At 42.4% G+C, this 26743-nt stretch overlaps 1 protein-coding gene across 3 annotated transcripts; it reads left to right on the forward strand.

Moving 5' to 3' along the window:
- Positions 1 to 8430: 8430 nt before the first annotated feature.
- On the forward strand, positions 8431 to 24869 carry LOC102396440 (PRAME family member 12). Of its 3 annotated transcripts, XM_044942827.2 has the most exons (5): positions 8431 to 8560; positions 9880 to 10199; positions 10632 to 10847; positions 11136 to 11207; positions 23984 to 24869. In XM_044942827.2, exons 2-5 carry the CDS (start codon positions 9913 to 9915, stop codon positions 24555 to 24557), a joined length of 1149 nt encoding a protein of 382 aa, XP_044798762.1. In that variant the 5' UTR covers positions 8431 to 8560; positions 9880 to 9912; the 3' UTR covers positions 24558 to 24869. The 3 variants fall into 3 exon arrangements, with proteins under 3 accessions (XP_044798762.1, XP_025141426.2, XP_025141427.2); XM_025285641.3 differs by having other exon boundaries at positions 10632 to 11207; XM_025285642.3 differs by lacking the exon at positions 8431 to 8560 and adding an exon at positions 9192 to 9329 and having other exon boundaries at positions 10632 to 11207.
- Positions 24870 to 26743: the final 1874 nt, after the last annotated feature.

Consider the following 26743-nt stretch of genomic DNA (forward strand, 5'->3'; position numbering starts at 1 on the left):
TTCCAAATAAGTCCACTTGTTATCTATCACTTTGTCTCTTGCCCAATTCTTTCTGCCATGAGAGAGCACAAGGGTTCCAGTCCCCGTCTAAGATGAAGAGTTTCAGTTCCACATCTCAGGCCCCTGGAAAGTGACTGGGATAATTCTCCCTTTGGGAAACATCCTCTGTAGCAAGAAAGTGGAAGATAACTTCTGGTAGCAGCTGCCATGATGATGACGAGGTTATGGGGGACTGACCCATGTTTAATTCTCCCCCTGGGCCCGAGTTCTCAAAGAGCCCATAGTACCTTCACCAGTGACTCTCAGACTTAGAAATGTCTCAGGACTAGCCCCCTTTCCCTCCACTGACATTCTCAGATTTAGCTTTTCAAATGAGTTTGCCTAATTGATCCCATCTTTCTGGAAAGTAACTCTCTTAAGGGTGACACTGTTCTTTGAAATACACTTTAGTTTCTAAACTCCACACAGAGACAAATCTTTTAATCTCTCTCTTACTCAATAAGAAACAAAATAACCTATTTTACAAAGTCTTGCAAAATTCAGGCTTTAAATGAAGAAAGTAAGGAAAACCACTAAGCCATTTGCTGCTGCTGCTGCTAAGTCGCTTCAGTCGTGTCCGACTCCGTGCGACCCCATAGACGGCAGCTCACCAGGCTCCTCCGTCCCTGAGATTCTCCAGGCAAGAACACCGGAGTGGGTTGCCATTTCCTTCTCCAATGCATGAAGGTGAAAAGTCAAAGTGAAGTTGCTCAGTCGTGTCCGACTCTTCGCTACCCCATGGACTACAGCCCACCAGGCTCCTCCGTCCACGGGATTCTCCAGGCAAGAGGACCGGGTATCACCTAAGTCAAATCTGAAAAGATTATACTGTGGAAGTAATGAATAGATTCAAGAAATTCGATCTGGTAGATAAAGTGCCTGAAGAATTATGGATAGAATTTCCTATCCAGCAAGCGGCTGCGGCGGCGGCGGCCCAAGATGGCGGAGCTGCAGCTCGACCCGGCCACGGCGGGGCTGGGAGGGGGCGGCGGGAGCGGGCTGGGCGATGGAGGCGGCGGCCGGGCCGCGGGCCCCCCAGCCCTCGCCCCGCTGGCCCCACGCCCCGCGGGCACGGCCGCCCGCCCCCCGCCGCCGCCGCGCAGCCGCTGGAGCCGGTCCCGGGCCGCCGGAGCGGACAGGGGGCGGTGGCGCGGCCCGCTGGGTCCGGAAAAAACTTAAAAAAAAAAAAAAAAAAAATTTCCTGTCCATAAGATAGGTAGTACAGAAGGTAGTGACCAAAATCATCCCCCACAAACAAACAATTGCAGGAAGGCAAAGTGGTTGTCTGAGGAGGCTTTAAAAATAGCTGAGGAAAGAAGAGAAGAGGAAAGGAAGAAAGGGAAAGATATATCTAACTGAAGGCAGAGTTTCAGAGAATAGCAAGGAGAGATAGGAAAGTCTTCTTAAGTGAACTATGCAAAAGAAATAGAGGAAAACAATAGACCGGAAAAGACTAGAGATTGCTTCAAGAAAATTGGAGGTATCAAGGGAATTTTTCATGCAAGGATGGGCATAACAAAGGACAAAACATGGTAAGGACCTAACAGAAGCAGAAGAGATTAAAAAGAGATGGCAAGAAGACACAGAACTATACAAAAAAGATCTTAGTGACCAGGATAACCATGATGGTATAGTCACTCACCTAGAACACAGACATCCTGGAGTGTGAAGTTAGGGGAGCTACAGAAAGCATTACAATGAACAAAGCTAATGGATGTTATAGAATTCAAGCTGAGTTATTTAAAATTATAAAAGATAATGCTTCCGTAAGATAGTACATGGGTTCAAGAACCAGTCTGAGATAAATGGTTTCAGTTCCACATATCAGGCCCCTGGAAAGTGACTGCACTCAATATGTCGGCAAATTTGGAAAACTCGGCATTGGCCACAGGACTGGAAAAGGTCAATTTTCATTTAATCCTAAGGAAGGGCAATGCCAAAGAATGTTCCAACTACAGTACAATTGCATTCATTTCACATGCTAGCAAGGTAATGCTCAAAATGCTTCAAGCTAGGCTTCAGCAATACCTAAATCAATTACTTCCAGATGTACAATCTGGGTTTAGAAAAGGGAGAGGAACTAGAGATCAAATTGCCAACATCTGCGGCATCATAGAAAAAGCAAGGGAGTTCCAGAAAAACATCTACTACTGATTCATTAACTATTGCAAAAGCCTTTGATTGGATCATGACAAAGTGGAAAATTCTTAAAGAGATGAGAAAACCAGATGACTTTACCTGTCTCTCAAGAAACCTGTATGCAGTTCAAAAAGCAACAGTTAGAACTGAACATGGAACAAGTACACTGGTTCAAAATTGGGAAAGGTATACATCAAAGCTGTGTATTGTCACCTTGCTTACTTAACTTCTATGCAGAGTACATCATGGAAAATGCTGAGCTGCATGAGTCACAAGTTGGAATCAAGATTGCCAGGAGAAATATCAGCAACCTCAGATATGCAGATGGTACCATCCTGATGGCAAAAATTGAAAAGGACCTAAACAGCCTCCTGATGCAGATGAAAGAGGAGGGTGAAAAAGCTGACTTAAAGTTCAGCATTAAAAAACTAAAATCATGGTATAGAGTCCCATCAGTTCATGGCAAATAGAAGGGGAAAAAGTGGAAACAGTTGGAGATATTTTTTTATTGGGCTCCAAAATCACAGCAGAGTGTGACTTCAGCCATAAAATTAAAGAATGCTTGTTCCTTGTAAGAAAAGCTATGGCATATTTAGATAGTGTATTAAAAGCAGGGACTTCACTATTCTAACAAAGGTCTGTGTAGTCAAAGCTATGGTTTTTCCACTAGACATGTAAGCATCGGACCATAAGGGAGAAACTGGTCCTTTCAAACTGTGGTGCTGGAGAAGACTTGAGAGTCCCTTGGACTGCAAGGAGATCAAACCAGTCAATCCTAAAGGTAGTCAACCCTGAATATTCATTGAAAGAAATGATGCTGAAGCTGTAGCTCCAATATTTTGACCTGATGTGATGAACCAACTCACTGGAAAAGACCCTGATGCTAGTAAAGATGGAAGATGGTGGGGAAGTGGGTGACAGAGGATGAGATTGTTGGATAGCATCACCGACTCAATGAACAGAAGTTTGAACAAACTCTGGGAGATAGTGAAAGACAGAAGAGCCTAGTGTGCTGGATTCCATGGGGTTGGCAAAACTTGACTTGCAGCTCTTACACTGTGCATTTTGTAAGTCAACCATGGGAAAACAAAACATTACAATACAGTTCAGTTCAGTTCAGTTGCTCAGTCGAGTCCGACTTTTTGCGACCCCATGAATTGCAGCACGCCAGGCCTCCCTGTCCATCACCAACTCCTGGAGTTCACTCAGACTCACGTCCATCGAGTCAGTGATGCCATCCAGCCATCTCATCCTCTGTCGAGCCCTTCTCCTCCTGCCCCCAATCCCTCCCAGCATCAGAGTCTTTTCCAATGAGTCAACTCTTCGCATGAGGTGGCCAAAGTACTGGAGTTTCAGCTTTAGCATCATTCCTTCCAAAGAAATCCCAGGGCTGATCTCCTTCAGAATGGACTGGTTGGATCTCCTTGCAGTCCAAGGGACTCTCAAGAGGCTTCTCCAACACCACAGTTAAAAAGCATCAATTCTTCGGTGCTCAGCCCTCTTCACAGTCTAACTCTCACATCCATACATGACCACAGGAAAAACCATAGCCTTGACTAGCTGGACCTTTGTTGGCAAAGTAATGTCTCTGCTTTTGAATATGCTATCTAGGTTGGTCATAACTTTCCTTCCAAGGAGTGGGTGTCTTTTAATTTCATGGCTGCAATCACCATCTGCAGTGATTTTGGAGCCCAAAAAAATAAAGTCTGACACTGTTTCCACTGTTTCTCCATCTATTTCCCATGAAGTGATGGGACCAGATGCCATGATCCTCGTTTTCTGAATGTTGAGCTTTAAGCCAACTTTTTCACTCTCCACTTTTCACTTTCATTAAGAGGCTTTTGAGTTCCTCTTCACTTTCTGCCATAAGGGTAGTGTCATCTGCATATCTGAGGTTATTGATACTTCTCCTGGCAATCTTGATTCCAGCTTGTGTTTCTTCCAGTCCAGCGTTTCTCATGATGTACCCCGAATATAAGTTAAATAAGCAGGATGACAATATACAGCCTTGATATACTCCTTTTCCTATTTGGAACCAGTCTGTTGTTCCATGTCCAGTTCTAACTGTTGCTTCCTGACCTGCATATAGGTTTCTCAAGAGGCAGGTCAGGTGGTCTGGTATTCCCATCTCTTGAAGAATTTTCCACAGTTTATTGTGATCCACACAGTCAAAGGCTTTGGCATAGTCAATAAAGCAGAAATAGATGTTTTTCTGGAACTCTCTTGCTTTTTCGATGATCCAGCAGATGTTTGCGATTTGATCTCTGGTTCCTCTGCCTTTTCTAAAACCAGCTTGAACATCAGGAAGTTCATGATTCACGTATTGTTGAAGCCTGGCTTGGAGAATTTTGAGCGTTACTTTACTAGCATGTGAGATGAGTGCAATTGTGCAGCAGTTTGAGCATTCTTTGGCATTGCCTTTCTTTGGGATTGGAATGAAAACTGACCTTTTCCAGTCCGGTGGCCACTGCTGAGTTTTCCAAATTTGCTGGCATATTAAGTGCAGCACTTTCACAGCATCATCTTTCAGGATTTGGAATAGCTCAACTGGAATTCCATCACCTCCACTAGCTTTGTTCGTAGTGATGCTTTCTAAGGCCCACTTGACTTCACATTCCAGGATGTCTGGCTCTAGGTGAGTGATTACACCATTGTGATTATCTGGGTCATGAAGCTCTTTTTCGTACAGTTCTTCTGTGTATTCTTGCCACCTCTTTTTAATATCTTCTGCTTCTGTTAGGTCCATACCATTTCTGTCCTTTATCGAGCCCATCTTTGCATGAAATGCTCCCTTGGTATCTCTAATTTTCTGGAAAAGATCTCTAGTCTTTCCCATTCTGTTGTTTTCCTCTATTTCTTTGCATTGATCGCTGAGGAAGGCTTTCTTATCTCTTCTTGCTCTTCTTTGGAACTCTGCATTCAGATGCTTATATCTTTCTTTTCTCCTTTGCATTTTGCTTCTCTTCTTTTCACAGCTATTTGTAAGGCCTCCCCAGACAGCCATTTTACTTTTTTGCATTTCTTTTCCATGGGGATGGTCTTGATCCCTGTCTCCTGTACAATGTCACGAACCTCATTCCATAGTTTATCATGCACTCTGTCTATCAGATCTAGTCCCTTAAATCTATTTTTCACTTACACTGTATAGTCATAAGGGATTTGATTTAGGTCATACCTGAAAGGTCTAATGGTTTTCCCTACTTTCTTCAATTTAAGTCTGAATTTGGCAATAAGGAGTTCATGATCTGAGCCACAGTCAGCTCCTGGTTTTGTTTTTGTTGACTGTTTTTGAGCTTCTCCATCCTTGGCTGCAAAGAATATAATCAATCTGATTTCGGTGTTGACCATCTGGTGATGTTCATGTGTAGAGTCTTCTCTTGTGTTGTTGGAAGAGGGTGTTTGCTATGACCAGTGCATTTTCTTGGCAGAACTCTATTAGTCTTTGCCCTGCTTTGTTCCATATTCCAAGGCCAAATTTGCCTGTTACTCCAGGTGTTTCTTGACTTCCTACTTTTGCATTCCAGTCCCCTAAAATGAAAAGGACATCTTTTTTTGGGTGTTAGTTCTAAAAGGTCTTGTAGGTCTTCATAGAACCATTCAACTTCAGCTTCTTCAGCCTTACTGGTTGGGGCATATACTTGGATTACTGTGATGTTGAATGGTTTGCCTTGGAAATGAACAGAGATCATTCTGTCATTTTTGAGATTGCATCCAAGTACTGCATTTCGAACTCTTTGTTGACCATGATGGCTACTCCATTTCTTCCGAGGGATTCCTGTCTGCAGTAGTAGATACAATGGTCATCTGAGTTAAATTAACCGATTGCAGTCCATTTGAGTTCGCTGATTCCTAGAATGTTGACATTCACTCTTGCCATCTCTTGTTTGACCACTTTCAATTTGCCTCGATTCATGAACCTGACATTCCAGGTTCCTATGCAATATTGCTCTTTACGGCATCGGACCTTGCTGCTATCACCAGTCACATCCACAACTGGGTATTGTTTTTGCTTTGGCTCCATCCCTTCATTCTTCTGGAGTTATTTCTCCATTGATCTCAGTAGCATATTGGGCACCTACGGACCTGGGGAGTTCCTCTTTCAGTATCCTATCATTTTGCCTTTTCATACTGTTCATGGGGTTCTCAAGGCAAGAATACTGAAGTGGTTTGCCATTCCCTTCTCCAGTGGACCACATTCTGTCAGATCTCTCCACCATGACCTGCCCGTCTTGGGTTGCCCCACGGGCATGGTTTAGTTTCATTGAGTTAGACAAGGCTGTGGTCCTAGTGTGATTAGATTGACTAGTTTTCTGTGAGTATGGTTTCAGTGTGTCTGCCCTCTGATGCCCTCTTGCAACACCTACCGTCTTACTTGGATTTCTCTTACCTTGGACGTGGGGTATCTCTTCACGGCTGTTCCAGCAAAGTGCAGCCGCTGCTCCTTACCTTGGATGAGGGGTATCTCCTCACCGCCGCCCTTCCTGACCTTCAACGCGGGATAGCTCCTCTAGGCCCTCCTGCTCCCGCGCAGCCACCGCTCCTTGGACGTGGGGTTGCTCCTCCTGGCCGCCGCCCCTGACCTTGGACTTGGGTAGCTCCTCTCAGCTGTTCCTGTGCCGTCGCAGCCTGGCACTCTCGGCCACTGCCCTTGATCTCAGACATGGGGTAACTCCTCTTGGTCGCCACCCTTCTGGCACGGGGTCCTCCTGGGTTCTGCCCCTGACCTCGGATGTGGGGTAGCTCCTCTCGGCCGCGCTTAGTGCGCCGGTTGCAGCCGAAGAATACAATACAATCGTACTTTAAACTGTCTTGAGTCATTCACAGGGTTCCTTTAGGAGTGCCCTGCTCCAGACTGGCTGAATCCTCCCTCATTACTCACTGTGATTTTGATCTGATATCCATTAGAGAAGCCATGACTGAACCCTAGGGACCCAACCATATCCCCAAAAGCACTGCCTTTGCTCCCTTAACAGGCTCATGATCTGCTATTATTCCAATGTGACATTGAAATCCTGAAGGAAGAGTTGGGGGTAAAGTAGAAAAACAGCTTTATTGCCTTGGCAGGCAAAGGTAGACACACCAGGCTTCTGCCTCAAAAACTATGATGTGTCTCAAACCCAGAGAACTTGATGAGAGTTTTGACAACAGTGAGTCAAAGGTTGGGTCTCTGATAAGATTAGGGTGTGTGCAGCGTCTAGGGTGTTCTGGTCTCCTAAACTTGATGAGCTTCTAAGGTCCCTTTAATCTTTCCTCAGGTGATTTCTTGCCTGATCCTCCCTTGATTAGCAACTGTTGGAATCCATCCTGGGAACTCAGGTAAGCTCATGGAGGCTAAAGTTTTGCCTACAAGAAATGGGGGACAGAAAGACCTCTGTGCTTGGGAGACCCACAGGGCCCCACTCAGTTTCAATTTCTCATTTAAAAATTTTAAAGTGAAAGCAAATAATGTTTTCAAGCCAATTTGTGGTGATACCAAATTTCTGGGAGAGAACACCCTCAAAAGTGACACAGTTTCCTTTTAGTCACTCCCTTTAATTTACAAACAAAACCCAGAGAAAAGGCTTTAAATCTTCTTCTTCCCTGAGAGAGAGGAAAAGAAAGTTCATTTTACACTATTTGAGCTACATTTTCTGTTTTGGAATGCCCAGTTCCAACTACCTAGCCTCCACCCTTACTTCTCAATGTGATTTTGAACTGATCTCCTTCAGAGAAGTCTTGACCTAAGATTAGAAAACCAATCACATCTCCCAAAGCACTTCCCTTTCCTTCCTGAATAGATTCCTGATCTCCATGTATCACACAATATCTAATTGACACTTGATAAGTGGATGACTTATTTTATTTCTTTTCAGAACAGCACTACTGTCTTTGTGAAGTAGCTTTAATTCTTGGACATTTTGATAATTTTTTATGGCCAAAGATCCCCAATGATGCTTTAAAGTTTTATTTATCTTATCTGCTGTCACAAATCAATAACTCCTTCCTGGTTTCACACCCACAGCTACTACTACTAGTATTGGTAAAGCCCAGTCAATATTTCTAGAATGAACCTAGGAAGGAGCCTTCTTTGACTTCAATAGCCCTCCCTCATTCTTTATCTTCCCTAAATGTAATCTGATTCCATTCATTCCTCTGCAGATTGACAAAGACTCAATCAGGATTAACCAGAGGGGCAGTGTGAAACATTATCAGGTATCATTTTCTGATTGGCTGTTGGTAGTAGGAAAGAGTAAGATGTGATTAGAAAGGTCTATAAAAGCCCTCAGTACCAAAGAAAGGATACAGAATCTTCCAGCTCCAGAGGTACCACCTGGGCTCTCCATCATGTCTGAGATCTGAGTAGCCTGGTAATATACCAGGCTTACCACCCACATCAGAGCTGGTAAGTTACAGACTATGGACACCTTCATTTTACCCATGGTCAACTGGTGTTGAATGGTGGCATGCACCTTGGGATGGCAGGAGAGCTTTTAAAAAGTATTTCTTGAGACTTCCCTGGGGCTCCAGTGGTTAAGGTTCTGCTCTTCCACTGCAGGGGGAACTTGTTCAACCTCTGGTCCAGGAACAAAGATCCTACAGGTGATGTGGCCAAAATGAATAAATAAAAATAAATGAATAGAAGTATACTTTCAGGTGTACTCATTTAAGGTTTTGGTTTGGCCTCTAAAGTAGTTTAGACTTAATCCCAAATATTTGGATTGGTGCTTTGGCTTATATCATTTTTAAATGTCTTAATCAAGCAGATGCCCTTTTAATGAAAGATGTTTGCTTGGAATTTTATTTCCTGAAATTTAAAATATTTAATTTGTACACATACAGCATTCATTTTAGGGGTATCTCCTGACCTTTCCCACCCCAGTTAACTGTGGGAACTCAAGATGGAAGCTGTGTTGGTCCACATGATGTTTTTATTCCCATACTTTTAAGGCTCTAAGTGATATTTTAAGCATTTTTTTTCTGAAAGGATGAAGCTCAGCCTCCAGCTCCCAGTAACTACTTCCCAGTGGAATGTTATTAAGCAAAGCAGTGGATGAATCAGTGGTTGCATTTTTCCCCCTCTACTTGTGACAGGCAACTGGCACTAAGGCACTTCTATCACCAGGTCCAAGCCTGGTCTGCTCACTCCCACAACAGGCCAATGAATTCAAGAGGTGAGATACTAGGTGTTGAGGCAAGGAATATGACTTTTATTCAGAAAACAGCCTGACCAAGAAGATGGCAAACTAATGTCTCAAAATAACCATCTTGTTGGAGGCTGGGTGCCAGATTCTTTTATAGAACAGAGAGGAGGAGGAGTTGAGGAAGTAAAGTAGAAAGGCAATAATATCTTGCAAGTATCTCCTGGAATGTCCATCCTTGGGGAAGGGGTGTGTTAATCTCTTCATTCTTGCAGTCCTTCACAGTTGGGCAGGGGCAAATTATCTCCCTGTGAGCTGAAAAAAGATGCTTTTAGTTTAGTCTTCAGGCAGAGGGCCAGAGTTCCCTGAAGCAGACCATTATGTATGATTGTAATAACAAAAGCAACAGATTCAAGTCAATGAGAGAGATCTATTTTGGAGAGTGAATTGGCTCTTCCCTGCAACAGTTCCACCACCACTAGAGCAGTGGCCTTGGCCCTGAGTAGGCTCCTCTCAAGGGTGGGAGAAACAAACTGAAGTGTGCTCCTGATTTGCCTGAAAAGAATGTCTTGTTCCTTGGAAGTACCCACAGGATTCCTTTTGGAACCAAGTCAGGATGAGTCTCCAGACCCAACCCAGACTCTTGAACCTGGCAGCAGTGAGCCTGCTGAGGGATGAGGCCTTGGCCATCACAGCTCTGGAGTACCTGCCCATCGAACTCTTCCCCACACTCTTCATGGAAGCCTTCTATGGGAGTCGAAGTGAGACCCTGAAGGCCATGGTGTATGCCTGGCCCTTTGTCCGTCTGCCTCTGGGGGGTCTGATGCAAAAGCCTCACTTGGGGACCTTACAAGCAGTTCTGGATGGTCTTGATATCCTGCTTGCCCAGAAAAATCATTCCAAGTAAGTCAAATCCAGGTAGCCTAGTAGGTTGATAGACATCATGAAGAAACACTTGGGGTCAAGAGAGTGAATGGTCAAAGAATGGACCAGAGACTTTTGATGATGCCAATGAAGACTTTCAGAGTCCTTGGCTATTGCTGAGCTCACTTTGGGGAAATGCCTCCTGGCAATGAGAGAGTGCCTAAGATGCCAGGAAACCTAAAAGAACATGCCTGACATCCTTCTAGTGATGCTTATGGGTACTAGAAGCAGAGACTGAGGAAGGATGGAAGGGGAAAAGCAGGAAGGTGAGGCGGAGAGGAAAGAAGAGGGCAAGGCTGTAGGAATGTCAAGTATAATCTCAGGTGGGAAGTCAGAGTGTAGCCTCAATTCTAAGTCTGTGGTTTTATTCTGTGGTTTCCTTCAAACAGCCAATCTGCTGTTTCCCCACAGGAGGTGCAAACTGCAGGTGCTGGATTTAAGGAATACTGGCCAGGACTTCTGGAAAATGTGGTCTGGATCAAGTGTCCATGTGTCCTCAAGCTCATCAATGACACCAGTGGCTGAGGTCAGGTCAAGGACAGAGCAGCCGTTGGCTCCTTTAGAGGTGTTCATAGAACTGCACTTCAAGGAAAGTATCATAGATGACTTCCTCATCTACCTCATGAGGTGGGTGGAGCAGAGAAAAGCTTCCATACACCTGTGCTCTAATAAGCTGAAGATCGCGTCAATGTCCTTAGAAAATATTGTGCAGGTCCTGGGTATAGTGCAACTGGACTGTATTCAGGAAGTGGAAGTGAGTTGCATTTGGCATCTGTCTACTCTGGCCATGTTTGCTCCTTTCTTGGGCCAAATGAGTAATATACAGAGACTCCATCTCTCCCACATCCATGGGCTAGCATTTGAAGAGGAGGAAGAGTATCACCATGCTGTCCAAATTACCTCTCAGTTCCGCAGGTTGTACCACCTCCGGGATCTGTATTTGGAGACTCCCTCCTTCCTTGAAGGCTGCCTGAACCAGATGCTCAGGTGAGTGTGCACCACTGGCCTGGTAACAGTGTACCCAACACTAGAAAGTCAAAAGCACTCCTCCCTTTGATACTGTGATATCATCAGTTCAGTTCAGTTGCTCAGTCGTGTCCGACTCTTTGCGACCCCATGAATTGCAGCACACCAGGCCTCCCTGTCCATCATCAACTCCTGGAGTTACCCAAACTCATGTGCATTGAGTCGGTGATTCCATCCAGTGTGATAACATATAACCACCCAAATCAAGGTAGCGGCCCAAACTAGGATGGAGGATATGGAAAGGGCCACTCTTCTAGGAAGATACAGACTAAGTGTTAGGATGTACGGGTAGTAGGTATGTAATTTTTTCACTGGTCTTCCCAGGTGCCTCAGTGGGTATAGAACCTGCCTGCAGTGCAAGAGATACTGGAGATATGGGTTCGATTCCTAGCTCTGGAAGATCCACTGAAGGAAGGCATGGCAACCCACTCCAGTATCCTTGCCTGGAGAATGCCACGGACAGAGGAGCCTGGCCGGCTACAGTCTATAGGTTGCAAAGAGTTGGACACGACTGAAGCAACTGAGCACAGCACAATTTCTCCAGTACGAAGAGATATCTTTCCTAGATGACTTTGGAAAAATAGATAAGCGAAGGGGGACTTTGAAAAGGGAAATTTGCATTAGTCCTGAGCATTTCTTAATGAAAGTTCCATGCTCTCCAGTTTTGTGACCGCAAGGAACCTGTCTCAAATTCCAAGTCTGTAACAGGTTATCTTTTTATTCAGATAAGGTAATTAACAGATAGTAAATGCATGATTCAGGAGATGATGATAATAGAGCAGGAGTCAAAAGAGATCTTAAAAATTGGTAGGTGCCTTGCAAATAATGTAGGGATGTAAGTGAGCCACTGTGGACTGTTATTTCCAATGGATGTTGTAGGATCTTCCCCAAACTGATCCTCTATGCATATCACCCAGATGCCTTGAGATAAGGGTGTGTGTGCAAGCTCAGTCACTTCAATTGTGCCTGGCTCTTTAAAACCCTATGGACTATAACCTGCCAGGCTCCTCTATCCATGGGATTCTCAGGCATGAATATGGGATGGGTTGCCATGCCCTTCTCCAGAGGATTTTCCCAACCCAGGGATTGAATTCACCTCTCTTATGACTCCTGCACTGCAGGCTAATTTTTTACCCACTGAGCCACCTGGGAAGGCTGAGAGAGAAGACTGCCTCAGGGCAAGTCATGTGCCTAAGTAAGCTTGAATAGGAAGCACTTTAAGTAAGTCTCTTTTAAAAAAAAATTTATTTATATTAATTGGAAGCAAATTACTTTACAATATTGTAGTGGTTTTTGCCATACATTGACACGAATAAGCCATGGGTGTACCTGTGTTCCCCATCCTGAACCCCCCTCCCACCCTATCCTGTCATCTCAGTGCACCAGCACTGAGTGTCCTGTCTCATGCATCGAACCTGGGCTGGTGATCTATTTCACATATGGTAATATACATGTTTCAAGGCTCTTCTCTCAAATCATCCCATCCTTGCTTTCTCCCATAGAATCCAAAAGTCTGTTCTTTACATTTGTGTCTCTTTTGTTTGTATATAGGTTCATCGTTACCATCTTTCTAAATTCCATTCATATGCGTTAATATACTGTATTGGTGTTTTTCTTTCTGACTTACTTCACTTTGTATAATAGGCTCCAGTTTCACGCACCTCATTAAAACTGATTCAAATGCATTCTTTTTAAGAGCTGAGTACTATTCCATTGTGTATATGTACAACAGCTTTCTTATTCATTTGTCTGCTGATGGACATCTAGGTTGCTTCTGTGTCCTAGCTATTGTCAACAGTGCTGTGATGAACATTAGGGTATACAGGTCTCTTTCAGTTCTGGTTTCCTCAGTGTGTATGCCTAGCAGTGGGATTGCTGGGTCATATGGCAGTTCTATTTCCATTTATTTAAGGAATCTCCACACTGTTTTCCATAGTGGCTGTACCAGTGTGCATTCCCACCAACAGTGTAAGAGGGTTCCCTTTTCTCTGCACCCTTTCCAGCATTTATTTTATGTAGACTTTTTTATAGCAGCCATTCTGACCGGTGTGAGATGGTACCTCATTGTGGTTTTGATTTGCATTTCTCTGATAATGAGTGATGTTGAGCATTCTTTCATGTGTTTTTTATCCATCTGTATGTCTTCTTTGGAGAAATGTCTGTTTAGTTCTTTGGGCCATTTTTTGATTGCATCGTTTATTTTTCTGGGATTGAGCTGCAGGAGTTGCTTGTATATTTTTGAGATAAATTCTTTGTCAGTTGTGTTGTTTGCTATTTTTTCCCATTCTGAAGGCTGTCTTTTAACCTTGCTTATAGCTTCCTTCATTGTGCAGAGGCTTTTAATTTTAATTAGGTCCCATTTGTTTATTTTTGCTTTTATTTCCAGTACTCTGGGGGGTAGGTCATAGAGGATCCTGCTGTGATTTATGTCAGAGACTGTTTTGCCTATGTTTCCTTCTAAGAGTTTTATAGTTTCTCATCTTACATTTAGATCTTTAATCTATTTTGATTTTATTTTTGTGTATGGTGTTAGAAAGTGTTCTAGTTTCATTCTTTTACAAGTGGTTGACCAGTTTTCCCAGCACCACTTTTTAAAGAGATTGTCTTTCTCCATTGTATATTCATGCCTCCTTTGTCAAAGATAAGGTGTCCATAGGTGTGTGGATTTATCTCTGGGCTTTTTATTTTGTTCCATTGATCTATATTTCCATCTTTGTGCCAGTACCATACTGTCTTAATGACTGTGGCTTTGTATTATAGCCTGAAGTCAGGCAGGTGATTCCTTCAGTTCCATTTTTCTTTCTCAAGATTGATTTGGCTATTCGAGTTTTTTGTATTTCCATACAAACTGTGAAATTATTTGTTCTAGTTCTTCGAAAAATACTGTTGATAGCTTGATAGGGATTGCATTGAATCTATAGATTGCTTTGGGTAGTATACTCATTTTCACTGTATTGATTCTTCCAGTTCATGAACATGGTATATTTCTTCTATTTGTGTCATCTTTGATTTCTTTCATCAGTGTTTTATAGCGTTTTATATATGGGTCTTTTGTTTCTTTAGATAGATTTATTCCTAAGTATTTTATTCTTTTCGTTGCAATGGTGAATGGAATTGTTTCCTTAATTACTCTTTCTGTTTTCTCATTGTTAGTGTATAGTAATGCAAGGGATTTCTGTTTGTTGATTTTATATCCTGCCACTTTACTATATTCATTGATTAGCTCTAGTAATTTTCTGGTGGTGTCTTTAGGGTTTTCTATGTAGAGGATCATGTCATCTGCAAACAGTAAGAGTTTTACTTCTTTCCCAATCTGGATTCCTTTGATTTCTTTTTCTTCTCTGATTGCTGTGGCCAAAACTTCCAAAACTATGTTGAATAGTAGTGGTGAGAGTGGGCACCCTTGTCTTGTTCCTGACTTTAGGGGTAATGCTTTCAATTTTTCACCATTCAGGATAATGTTTGCTGTGGGTTTATCATACATGGCTTTTATTATGTTGAGGTATGTTCCTTCTATGCCTGCTTTCTGGATGGCTTTTATCATAAATGGATGTTGAATTTTTTCAAAGGCTTTCTTTGCATCTATTGAGATAATCATATGGTTTTTATCTTTCAATTTGTTAATGTGGTGTATCACACTGATTGATTTGCGAATATTGAAGAATCCTTGCATTACTGGGATAAAGCCCGCTTGGTCATGATGTATGATTTTTTAAAATGTGTTGTTGGATTCTGTTTGCTAGAATTTTGTTGAGGATTTTTGCATCTGTGTTCATCAGTGATATTGGCCTGTAGCTTTCTTTTTTTGTGACATCTTTGTCTAGTTTTGGTATTAGGGTGATGGTGGCCTCATAGAATGAATTTGGAAGTTTACCTTCCTCTGCAATTTAAGAGTTTGATTAAGATAGGTGTTAGCTCTTCTCTAAATTTTTGGTAGAATACACCTACAAAGCCGTCTGGTCCTGGGCTTTTGTTTGTTGGAAGATTTTTGATTAGAGTTTCGATTTCCGTGCTTATGATGGGTCTGTCAAGATTTTCTATTTCTTCTGGGCTCAGTTTTGGAAGCTAATACTTTTCTAAGAATTCATCCATTTCTTCCAAGTTGTCCATTTTGTTATCATATAGTTGCTGATAGTAGTCTCTAATGATCCTTTGTATTTCTGTGTTGTCTGTCATGATTTCTCCATTTTCATTTCTAATTTCGTGGATTTGATTATTCTCCTTTTTTTTCTTGGTGGATCTGGCTAATGGTTTGTCTGTTTTATTTATCTTCTCAAAGAACCAGCTTTTAGTTTTGTTGATTTTTTCTACAGTCTCCTTTGTTTCTTTTTCATGTATTTCTGCCCTAGTTTCTGTGATTTCTTTCCTTCTACTAACCCTGGGGTTCTTAATTTCTTCTTTTTCTAGGTGCTTTAGGTTATTTATTTGCCTTTTATTTTGTTTTTTTTTTGAGGTAAGCTTGTATTGCTATGAACCTTCCCCTTAGTACTACTTTTACTGAGTCCCATAGGTTTTGGGTTGTGTTTTCATTTTCATTCATTTCTAAGCATATTTTGATTTCTTTTTAGATTTATTCTGTGATTTGTTGATTATTCAGAAGCATGTTGTTTAGCCTCCATATGTTTGTATTTTTAATAGTTTTTTTTTTTCCTGCAGTTGACATCTAAAATACCGCATTGTGATCAGAAAAGATGCTTGAAATGATTCAATTTTTTGAATTTACCAAGGTTAGATTTATGGCCCAGGATGTGATCTGTCTTGGAGAATGTTCCATATGCACTTGAGAAAAAGGTGAAATTCATTGTTTTGAGGTGAAATATCCTGTAGATATCAATTAGGTCTACTTGGTCCATTGCATCATTTAAAGTTTGTGTTTTCTTGTTAATTTTCTGTTTAGTTGATCTATCCATAGGTGTAAGTGGAGTATTAAAGTCTTCCACTATTATTGTGTTATTGTTAATTTCCCCTTTCATACTTGTTAGCATTTGCCCTACATATTGCGGTACTCCTATGTTGGGTGCATATATATTTATAATTTCCACAGTTTATTGTGATCCACACAGTCAAAGGCTTTGGCATAGTCAATAAAGCAGAAATAGATGTTTTTCTGGAACTCTTTTGCTTTTTCCATGATCCAGCAGATGTTGGCAATTTGATCTCTGGTTCCTCTGCCTTTTCTAAAACCAACTTGAACATCGGGAAGTTCACGATTCATGTATTGCTGAAGCCTGGCTTGGAGACTTTTGAGCATTCCTTTACTAGCGTGTGAGATGAGTGCAATTATGCGGTCGTTTGAGCATTCTTTGGTATTGCCTTTCTTTGGGATTGGAATGAAAACTGACCTTTTCCAGTCCTGTGGCCACTGCTGAGTTTTCCAAATTTGCTGGCATATTAAGTGCAGCACTTTCACAGCATCATCTTTCAGGATTTGGAATAGCTCAACTGGGGTTCCATCACCTCCACTAGCTTTGTTCGTAGTGATGCTTTCTAAGGCCCACTTGACTTCACATTCCAGGATGTCTGGCTCTAGGTGAGTGATCACACCATCGTGATTATCTGGGTCGTGAAGATCTTTTTTGTACAGTTCTTCTGTGTATTCTTGCCATCTCTTCTTAATATCTTCTGCTTCTGTTAGGTTCATATCATTTCTGTCCTTTATCGAGCCCATCTTTGCATGAAATGTTCCCTTGGTATCTCTAATTTTCTGGAAGAGATCTCTAGTCTTTCCCACTCTGTTGTTTTCCTCTATTTCTTTACATTGATCACTGAGGAAGGCTTTCTTATCTCTTCTTGCTCTTCTTTGGAACTCTGCATTCAGATGTTTATATCTTTCCTTTTCTCCTTTGCTTTTCGCTTCTCTTCTTTTCACAGCTATTTGTAAGGCCTCCCCAGACAGCCATTTTGCTTTTTTGCATTTCTTTTCCATGGGGATGGTCTTGATCCCTGTCTCCCTTACAATGTCACGAACCTCAGTCCATAGTTCATCAGGCACTCTATCTATCAGATCTAGTCCCTTAAATCTATTTCTCACTTCCACTGTATAGTCATAAGGGATTTGATTTAGGTCATACCTGAAAGGTCTAATGGTTTTCCCTACTTTCTTCAATTTAAGTCTGAATTTGGCAATAAGGAGTTCATGGTCTGAGCCACAGTCAGCTCCTGGTCTTGTTTTTGTTGACTGTATAGAGCTTCTCCATCCTTGGCTGCAAAGAATATAATCAATCTGATTTCGGTGTTGACCATCTGGTGACGTCCATGTGCAGAGTCTTCTCTTGTGTTGTTGGAAGAGGGTGTTTGCTATGACCAGTGCATTTTCTTGGCAAAACTCTATTAGTCTTTGCCCTGTTTTGTTCCATATTCCAAGGCCAAATTTGCCTGTTACTCCAGGTGTTTCTTGACTTCCTACTTTTGCATTCCAGTCCCCTGTAATGAAAAGGACATCTTTTTTGGTTGTTAGTTCTAAAAGGTCTTGTTGGTCTTCATAGAATTGTTCAACTTCAGCTTCTTCAGCGTTACTGGTTGGGGCATAGACTTGGATTACTGTGATATTGAATGGTTTGCCTTGGAAACGAACAGAGATCATTCTGTCATTTCTGAGATTGGATCCAAGTACTGCGTATCGGACTCTTTTGTTGACCATGATGGCTACTCCATTTCTTCTAAGGGATTCCTGTCCCCACTAGTAGATATAATGGTCATCTGAGTTAGATTCACCCATTCCGGTCCATTTTAGTTCACTGATTCCTAGAATGTCGACGTTCACTCTTGCCATCTCTTGTTTGACCACTTCCAATTTTCCTTGATTCATGAACCTAACATTCCAGGTTCCTATGCAATATTTCTCTTGACAGCATCAGACCTTGCTTCTATCACCAGTCACATCCACAGCTGGGTATTGTTTTTGCTTTGGCTCCATCCCTTCATTCTTTCTGGAGTTATTTCTCCACTGATCTCCAGTAGCATGTTGGGCACCTACTGACCTGGCGAGTTTCTCTTTCAGTATCCTATCATTTTGCCTTTTCATACTGTTCATGGGGTTCTCAAGGCAAGAATACTGAAGTGGTTTGCCATTCCCTCCTCCAGTGGACCACATTCTGTCAGATCTCTCCATCATGACCCGCCCATCTTGGGTTGCCCCATGGGCATGGGGTTGCTTCTCCCAGCCACTGCCCTTGGCCTCGGGCGTGGGGTCGCTCCTCTCGGCTGCTCCTGTGCTGTCGCAGCCTGGCACTGTTGGCTGCCACCCCTGACCTCGGGCACAGGGTAGCTCCTCTCGGCTGCTTATCCTGACCTCGGGCACAGGGTAGCTCCTCTTGGCTGCCGCCACTGACCTCGGACGTGGGGTAGCTCATCTCGGCCACGCTATGTGTGCCAGTTGCAGCTGCCCACACTATGCGCTATGATTTCAATAACCTCAGATATATAGATGACACCACCCTTATGGCAGAAAATGAAGAGGAACTAAAATGCCTCTTCATGAAAGTGAAAGTGGTGAGTGAAAAAGTTAGCTTAAAGCTCCATTCAGAAAACGAAGATCATGGCATCTGGTCCTATCACTTCATGGGAAATAGATGAGGAAACAGTGAAAACAGTGTCAGATTTTATTTTTTTGGGCTCCAAAATCACTGCAGATGGTGACTGCAGCCATGAAATTAAAAGACGCTTACTCCTTGGAAGGAAAGTTATGACCAACCTAGATAGCATATTCAAAAGCAGAGACATTACTTTGCCAACAAAGGTCCGTCTAGTCAAGGCTATGGTTTTTCCTGTGGTCATGTATGGATGTGAGAGTTGGACTGTGAAGAAAGCTGAGTGCCGAAGAATTGATGCTTTTGAACTGTGGTGTTGGAGAAGCCTCTTGAGAGTCCCTTGGACTGCAAGGAGATCCAACCAGTCCATTCTGAAGGAGATCAGCCCTGGGATTTCTTTGGAAGAAATGATGCTAAAGCTGAAACTCCAGTACTTTGGCCACCTCATGCGAAGAGTTGACTCATTGGAAAAGACTCTGATGCTGGGAGGGATTGGGGGCAGGAGCAGAAAGGGACAACAGAGGATGAGATGGCTGGATGGCATCACTGACTTGATGGAAGTGAGTCTGAGTGAACTCCAGGAGTTGGTGATGGACAGGGAGGCCTTGTGTGCTGCGATTCATGGGGTCGCAAAGAGTCGGACACGACTGAGAGACTGAACTGAACTGAACTGATATTTATTATTGTTATATCTTCTTCTTGGATTGGTCCTTTGATCATTATGTAGTGTTGTCCTTTGTCTCTTTTCACAGCCTTTGCTTTAAAGTCTGTTTTATCTGATATGAATATTGCTACTCCTGCTTTCTTTTGGTCTCTATTTGCATGGAATATCTTTCTCCAACCCTTCACTTTTAGTTCATATGTGTCCCTTGTTTTGAGTTGGGTCTCTTGTAGGCAACATATATAGGGGTCTTATTTTTGTATCCATTCAGCCAGTCTTTGTCTTTTGGTTGGAGGATTCAACCAATTTATGTTTAACATAATTATTGATAAGTATGATCCCATCGCCATTTACTTTATTGTTTTGGGTTTGAGTTTATACACCCTTTTTGTGTTTCCTGTCTAGAGAAGATCCTTTAGCATTTGTTGGAGAGCTGGTTTGGTGGTGCTGAATTCTCTCAGCTTTTGCTTGTCTGTAAAGCTTTTGATTTCTACTTCATAGTTGAATGAGATCTTTGCTGGGTACAGTAATCTGGGCTGTGGGTTATTTTCTTTCATCACTTTAAGTATGTCCTGCCATTCCCTCCTGGCCTGAAGAGTTTCTGTTGAAAGATCAGCTGTTATCCTTATGGGAATCCCCTTGTGTGTTATTTGTTGCTTTCCCCTTGCTGCTTTTAATATTTGTTCTTTGTGTTTGATCTTTGTTAATTTTATTAATATGTGTCTTGGGGTGTTTCGCCTTAGGTTTATCCTGTTTGGGATTCTCTGGGTTTCTTGGACTTGGGTGGCTATTTCCTTCCCCATTTTAGGGAAGTTTTCAACTGCTATCTCCTCAAGTATTTTCTCATGGCCTTTCTTTTTGTCTTCTTCTTCTGGGAGTCCTATGGTTCGAATGTTTGGGTGTCTACTATTGTCTCAGAGGTCTCTGAGGTTGTCCTCATTTCTTTTAGTTCTTTTTTCCTGTCTGTTTCCTTTATTTCCACCATTCTATCTTCCATTTCACTTATCCTATCTTCTGTCTCAACTATTCTATTGTTGCTTCCCTCCAGAGTGCTTTTGATCTCAGTTATTGCATTATTCATTATTGATTGACTCTTTTTTATTTCTTCTAGGTCTTCATTAAATATTTCTTGCATCTTCTCAATCCTTTTCTCTAGTCCATTTACCTGTAACTCCATTTTGTCTTCAAGATTTTGGATCATCTTTACTATCATTATTCTGAATTCTTTTCAGATAGACTTGCTATCTCCTCCTCTTTTGTTTGGTTTGGTGGGCATTTATCATGTTCCTTTACCTGCTGAATATTTCTCTGCCTTTTTATTTTGTTTAGATTGCTGTGTTTGGGGTGGCCTTTATGTATGCCGGAAGTTTGTGGTTCCTCTTTATTGTAGAGGTTGCTCCTTGTGGGTGGAATTGGACTAGTGTATTGTTAAGGTTTCCCATTTAGGGAAGCTTGTTGTTGGTGTTTTGGTGGGTGGAGTTGGATCTCTTTTCTCTGGAGTGCAATGAAGTGTCCAGTAGTGAGCTTTGAAGTGTCTATGTTTTTGGTGTGACTTTGGGCAGCCTATATTTTAACTCTCAGGGCTCTGTTCCTGCATTGCTGGAGAATTAGCATGGCACTGTCTTGCTCTGGAACTTGTTGGCTCTTGGGTGGAGCTTGGTTTCATTGTAGATAGGGAGGCTTTTGGATGAGCTCTTGTAGATTAATGTTCCCTCAAGTCAGGAGTTTTCTGGTGTTGTCAAGTTTTGGATTTAAGCCTCCTGCCTCTGGCTTTCAGTCTTATTCTTACAGTAGCCTCAAGACTTCTCCATCTGTACAGCACAGATGATAAATCATCTAGGTTAATGGTGAAAAGATTCTCCACAGTGAGGGACACCCAGAGAGGTTCACAGAGTTAACACAGAGAAAAGAAGAGGAAGGAGGGAGATAGAGGTGACCAGGAGGAGAAGAGGGGGAGTCAAAAGGGGAGAGACCAGTCTAGCCAGTAGTCAGTTCTCTAAGTGTTCTCCACAGCCAAGAACACCCAGAGAAATTCACCGAGTTAAGTAGAGAAGAGAAGGAGGAGGGAGGAGACAGAGGTGACCTAGGGGAGAAAAGGGAGAGTCAAAGGGGGAGAGAGCAACCAATTTAGTGATCATAACCCTAAGTAAAAATGGGTACTGAAGATTAGATTCTTAAAGGTACAAAATTGATAATAAATACCAAAAAGCAAAGCTTAAAAATTTAGAGGTTAGACTCTCAAAGATACAATATTAAAAATACAAAGCAAAATCAATCACAAAAACTATAAAAAATATATATGAAATTTGCTTTAAAAATAGGGTCTTTTTTGAAAAGTAATAGTAAGTTATAAAAATGAAAATTAAAGGAGTAATAAAGAACTAAAAAATTAAAAAGTGATAATAGTGAAACTGTATCTAGGAATTTCTCTGGAGCTGTTGAGGGCAGTGTGGAGTCAGTTTAGTTTCAGATAGTTCCTTGTTCCAGCTTATACTTCTTCTCAAGGTCTATAGACCCCTTCCAATGCTTAGTCAATGCTAACTACAGGGTTTTAATCTGTTGCACCTGTCACTTCCAGGGCAGGTCTCTCTTCTTTATTTTGGCTTCCTCTGTTTGCAAGTCTCTTCAGTTTCTAATTTCCACCCTGGCACAAGGGGGCGAAGGTGATCATTTATTTAGGCTCACTTGTTCAGTTGGGAAATGGGGAGGGAGAAACACTGTAAACATATATCACTGGCGTGTGTGGGGAATTTTTGCAGTGTATGGACCACACTGGGTTTGCCTCAGCTCACCACAGCCTGTGCTTTCCCAGTCTACACTGCTCAGGCTCCAGGTTTCTCTATAGGGGAACTGTCCTAAGTGGGCCCTAGGTTTTGTGCACTTCTGAGGTCTAAGCTGCTCAGGTTCAGGGTCTCAGGTATGCCGCAAAGGCACAGATTCAGTTGGGCGTGCGTTTTGTGCCCTTCCCAGGTCCAAGCAGCTCAGGCGACCAGATGCTTGGTGAGTGCACTGTCCCAGGTGGCCAGTGTGTCTTAATCACCTCCCCGGTCCCTGCTCAGTTTCCTGGGTGCACTGCAAGAGCACCGTCTCAGGTGTGAAATGTGTCTCCTCTGGGGAGCTGATCTCTGGCTGAGACCCTCCTGGCAGATGTCAGTCATCCAGGATCCCAGGAAGACTTGGTTAGCAACTGGGAGCCTGCTCACAGTTTGGTGTAGGATGCCATCTCTGGGGCTGAAATTGCCCCTTGTCTTCTGACTCTGGCTGCCGCCCGCCTGCCTCTCTTCCTCTGGCGGGGGGATGGGCTGGTCCACAGCCAGCTAGCTCTCCTTTGGTGTTTGCTCAGTCCTGTGTTCTGTGAGTGGGCCAGGCTGCACCTTAGGTTAGAACTTTTCAAGGGAATGTACTCTGTCTCTCTCTCTCTCTCTCTCTTTTTTTTCTGTTTCCGGCTATCCCACAGTTTCAGTTGCTATCTCAAGTTAGCTCCCTCAGATTGTCCTCAGGGCATTCAGGCCCAGTCCTTACCCTAAGCATGCAATCCATGCCTCCCTGTTCAGCCCCCACTCGGTGGTAGCGGATGCAAACTTCTGGGCTACTTCTCTGCTGGGAGTTGCAGTTAGGTGCATATTCATTGTTATTTTTTTTTCCGCCCTCCCAGTTATGCTGCCCTCTGAGATTCTAAAACTCCCCACAGACCTGCCAGTGAGAGGGTTTCCTGGTGTTTGGAAACTTCTCCTTCACAACTCCCTCCCCGGGACAGGTTTCCACCCCTCTTTTGTCTCTCTTTTTGTCTTTTATATTTTGTCCTACCTCCTTTCAAAGAGAATGGGCTGCCTTCCCGGGTGCCTGGTGTCCTCCAGCAGTGTTCAGAAGTTGGTTTGTGGAAGTTGCTTGGCATTCAAATGATCTTTTGATGAATTTGTTGGGGAGAAAGTGGTCTCCCTGTCCTATTGCTCCACAATCTTAGGACCGCCCCCTAAGTATGTCTCTTATGACCAAAATTCAGTGATGCTCATACTTTATTAGGGCTTCCTTGGTGGCTCAGATGGTAAAGAATCTGCCTGCAATGTGGGAGACCTGGGTTCGATCCCTGGGTTGGGAAGATCCCCTGGAGAGAATCTCCTCCACAGTATTCTTGCCTGGAGAATCCCCATGGACCGAGGAGCCTGGCAGGCTTCAATCCATGTGGTCACAAAGAGTTGGACTTGACTGCAACTAAGCACAGCACAGCACATACTTGGTTGCAACAAGATGTCAGGCTCTCCTGAATTTGTTTTAGTCTATTCCATTATGTCCATTCATCCTCATAATGAAGTGGAATATGTTTTACTCTTCTTGACACCTCAGGAAAGAGAGTATTTGAGATTGTATGTATTTAATCCAGTCACACAAGGAGGATGAAATGATTCTGGTTGAAATAAAATTGGGCATTCTGGGTTTGATCATTATCAGATGGTCAGACCACACTTGGCCTTGGACAGATCTTTTATCTCTTAACTTGAGGTTACAGTCCACCCCAGATTTTAAAAGACAGCTATTTTTCTCCCCAGGTGCCTGATGACTCCCTTGGATAACCTTGCTATAATTCACTCTCTCCTTACGGATTCAGACTTGACCCATCTGTCCCAATGTCCAAACATCAGTCAGCTAAAGGGCCTGGATCTGACTGGTGACCTCCTGACATACTCCAATGCTGAGCACCTCTCAGTTCTGCTGGAGAAAGTTGCAGGCACACTTGAAAAACTGGACTTAAACATGTGTGGGATTAGTGACTTCCATCTTGAAGCCATCCTGCCTGCCCTGAGCCATTGCTTCCAGCTCAAGTCCTTCAGCATGTGTGGAAACCTCGTCTCCATGGCTATCATGAAGAAGATGCTGCGACACACCTCCGCACTGCCCAGTTTAAATAAAGAGCTGTATCCTATCCCTCAGGAGAGTTTGCTCTCTGGGGAAATCCATCAACCACAGAGACTTGCACAGTGTCGGGCTGAACTGTTTGAGATTCTGAAGGATTTAGGACGTCCTAGGACCATTTGGATTAGCTCTATCTCCTGTCCACAGTGTGAAGGTCATGCATTCTATCATCCTGAGCCCATTATATACCAGGGAAATATCCTTGCCTAGTTGACTGCCTATATCACAAATTTTGTTGGATACTAAAAGCTAGTACAGATTTGCATCATAAGGGAATAGAAACTCATGGTTTCAGATATCTTCTCAATGTGAATATGAGAAGAAAAAGTGATTCAGCAAAGGTGCAGGATTGCAGAGGGAAAAAAGAGGAAAAGGGGGCTTGGAGGACAAGTGTCCTAAAGAGCCAGAAAGATGAACCTAAATTCATTAGGTGGATTTGGAGCTTTTGACATATGAAGTTACCCATGGTTGGATGTTTCTAAAGATATGGTCAAAAATAAAGAGGCTCTCAGTGTAAACTTACTGCTGTTTCTCTGATGTATTATTCAGTTTTCTCATTTTATACATCAGGAGTCTCCAGACGCTGATAAAAGATTAAGGCACTGAATTGTCTATGATCTGAAACATTACCATTTAAGGAAGTTCTGTATTCTTTCTCTGTTGTCTCTTCCCTTTGCACTTATTTCTGAGGCTGATCACTGGGTTAATACACAGAAAGGGGAACATACTCAGTGTTCAATGAGCCATTGAAGAGCTCTTGGTAGGGCCCTCACTGCTGATTCAGGTCATGATCCTGGACATGACCAGTCCTCATGCTTCTCCTGCTGTGTCCATAAGTCTCAGCCACTGCTGGGAAGGTTGGAGAATGCACAGGAGAGATCGGAGTTATCTCTCGGGATAGACATTCTGAGCCTCAGATCTCCTAGGCTACTTGCTTATAGATCAGACCAAAGGATAAAAATTACTTTGACAAGTAGGGCTTGTTAGCTTGGTAATAAAAAAACTAACAGAAACTAGGTATACAAGGTTAGTACAAAAGTTAGTACAAGGAAAGAAATCTTAAAGATGAGAGCAGAAATAAATGAGATAGAAATGAAAACAATAAAAGAGATCAATGAGTTTTGTTTTTTATATCAATGAGACTAAAAACTGATAGCGAAATTGATAAACCTTTATCCAGACTTACCAAGAAAAAGAGGGAGAGGACTCATGTCAATAAAATTAGAAATGAAAACAGATAAGTTACAACTGACAACACAAACACAGAGGATTGACAGACTCCCACAAGCAACTATTTACTAATAAAATGGACAACTTACAAGAAATGGACAAATCCTTAGAAAGGTACAACCTTCTAAAACTGAACCAGGAAGTAAGAGAAAACATGAACAGACCAAACACAAACACTAAAATTGAAAAGTGAAAGTGAAGTCATTCAGTCGTGTCCGACTCTTTGTGACCCCATGGACTGTAGCCTACTAGGCTCCTCCCTCCATGGGATTCTCCAGGCAAGAGTACTGGAGTGGGTTGCCATTTCCTTCTCCAGGAAAACTGAAAATTTGAAACTGTGATTTAAAAACTTCCAGAAAACAAAAGTCCAGGACCAGAGGTAGAATTCTCCACAGGAGAATTCTATCAAACATTTAAAGAGTTAACACCTATCCTTCCCCTATTTCATCAAGCTGTAGAGCAAGAAACACTCCCAAGTTCATTTTATGGGACCACTATCTCCCTGATACCAAAACCACACAAAGATATGCTCAAAAAAGAAAATTACTGGCCAATATCACCGATGACCATAGGCACAAAAATCCTTAACAAAACACTACCAGATATTAATAGAATCCAACAATATATCAAAAAGATCATACACCATGATCAAATGGGATTCACCCCAGGGATGCAAGGATTCTTCAGTATATGCAAATCAATCAGCATGACACACCACATTAACCAACTGAAGAATGAAAAACATCTATGAAAAAATCTCGATAGATGTAGAATAATCTTTTGACAAAATTCAACACCCATTTATGATTAAAATGAAAGGACAAACAAAACTGGTAAACCTTTTAGCCAGACACTTTAAGTAAAAAACAGAGAAGATTCAAATCAATAAAATTAGAAATGAAAAAGAAGAAGTTACAAGTGACACCTTATTTTTATGGAAAATGTCCCAGGGAAGTAGGCATAAAGGGAACTTGTCTCAACATAATAAATATATGACAAACTCACAGAAAATATCATTCTTAACAGTGAAAAACTGAAAGCATTTCCTCAATGACCAGGAACAAGACAAGGATGTGTACTCCTGTCCCTATTATTTCACATAGTTTTTAAAGTCCTAGCTTTGGCAATCAGAGAAGAAAAAGAAATTTAAAAAAAATCCAGTTTGG

The sequence above is a fragment of the Bubalus bubalis genome, chromosome 5 (genome assembly GCF_019923935.1).
Source record: "Bubalus bubalis isolate 160015118507 breed Murrah chromosome 5, NDDB_SH_1, whole genome shotgun sequence".
Lineage (NCBI taxonomy): Eukaryota > Metazoa > Chordata > Mammalia > Artiodactyla > Bovidae > Bubalus > Bubalus bubalis.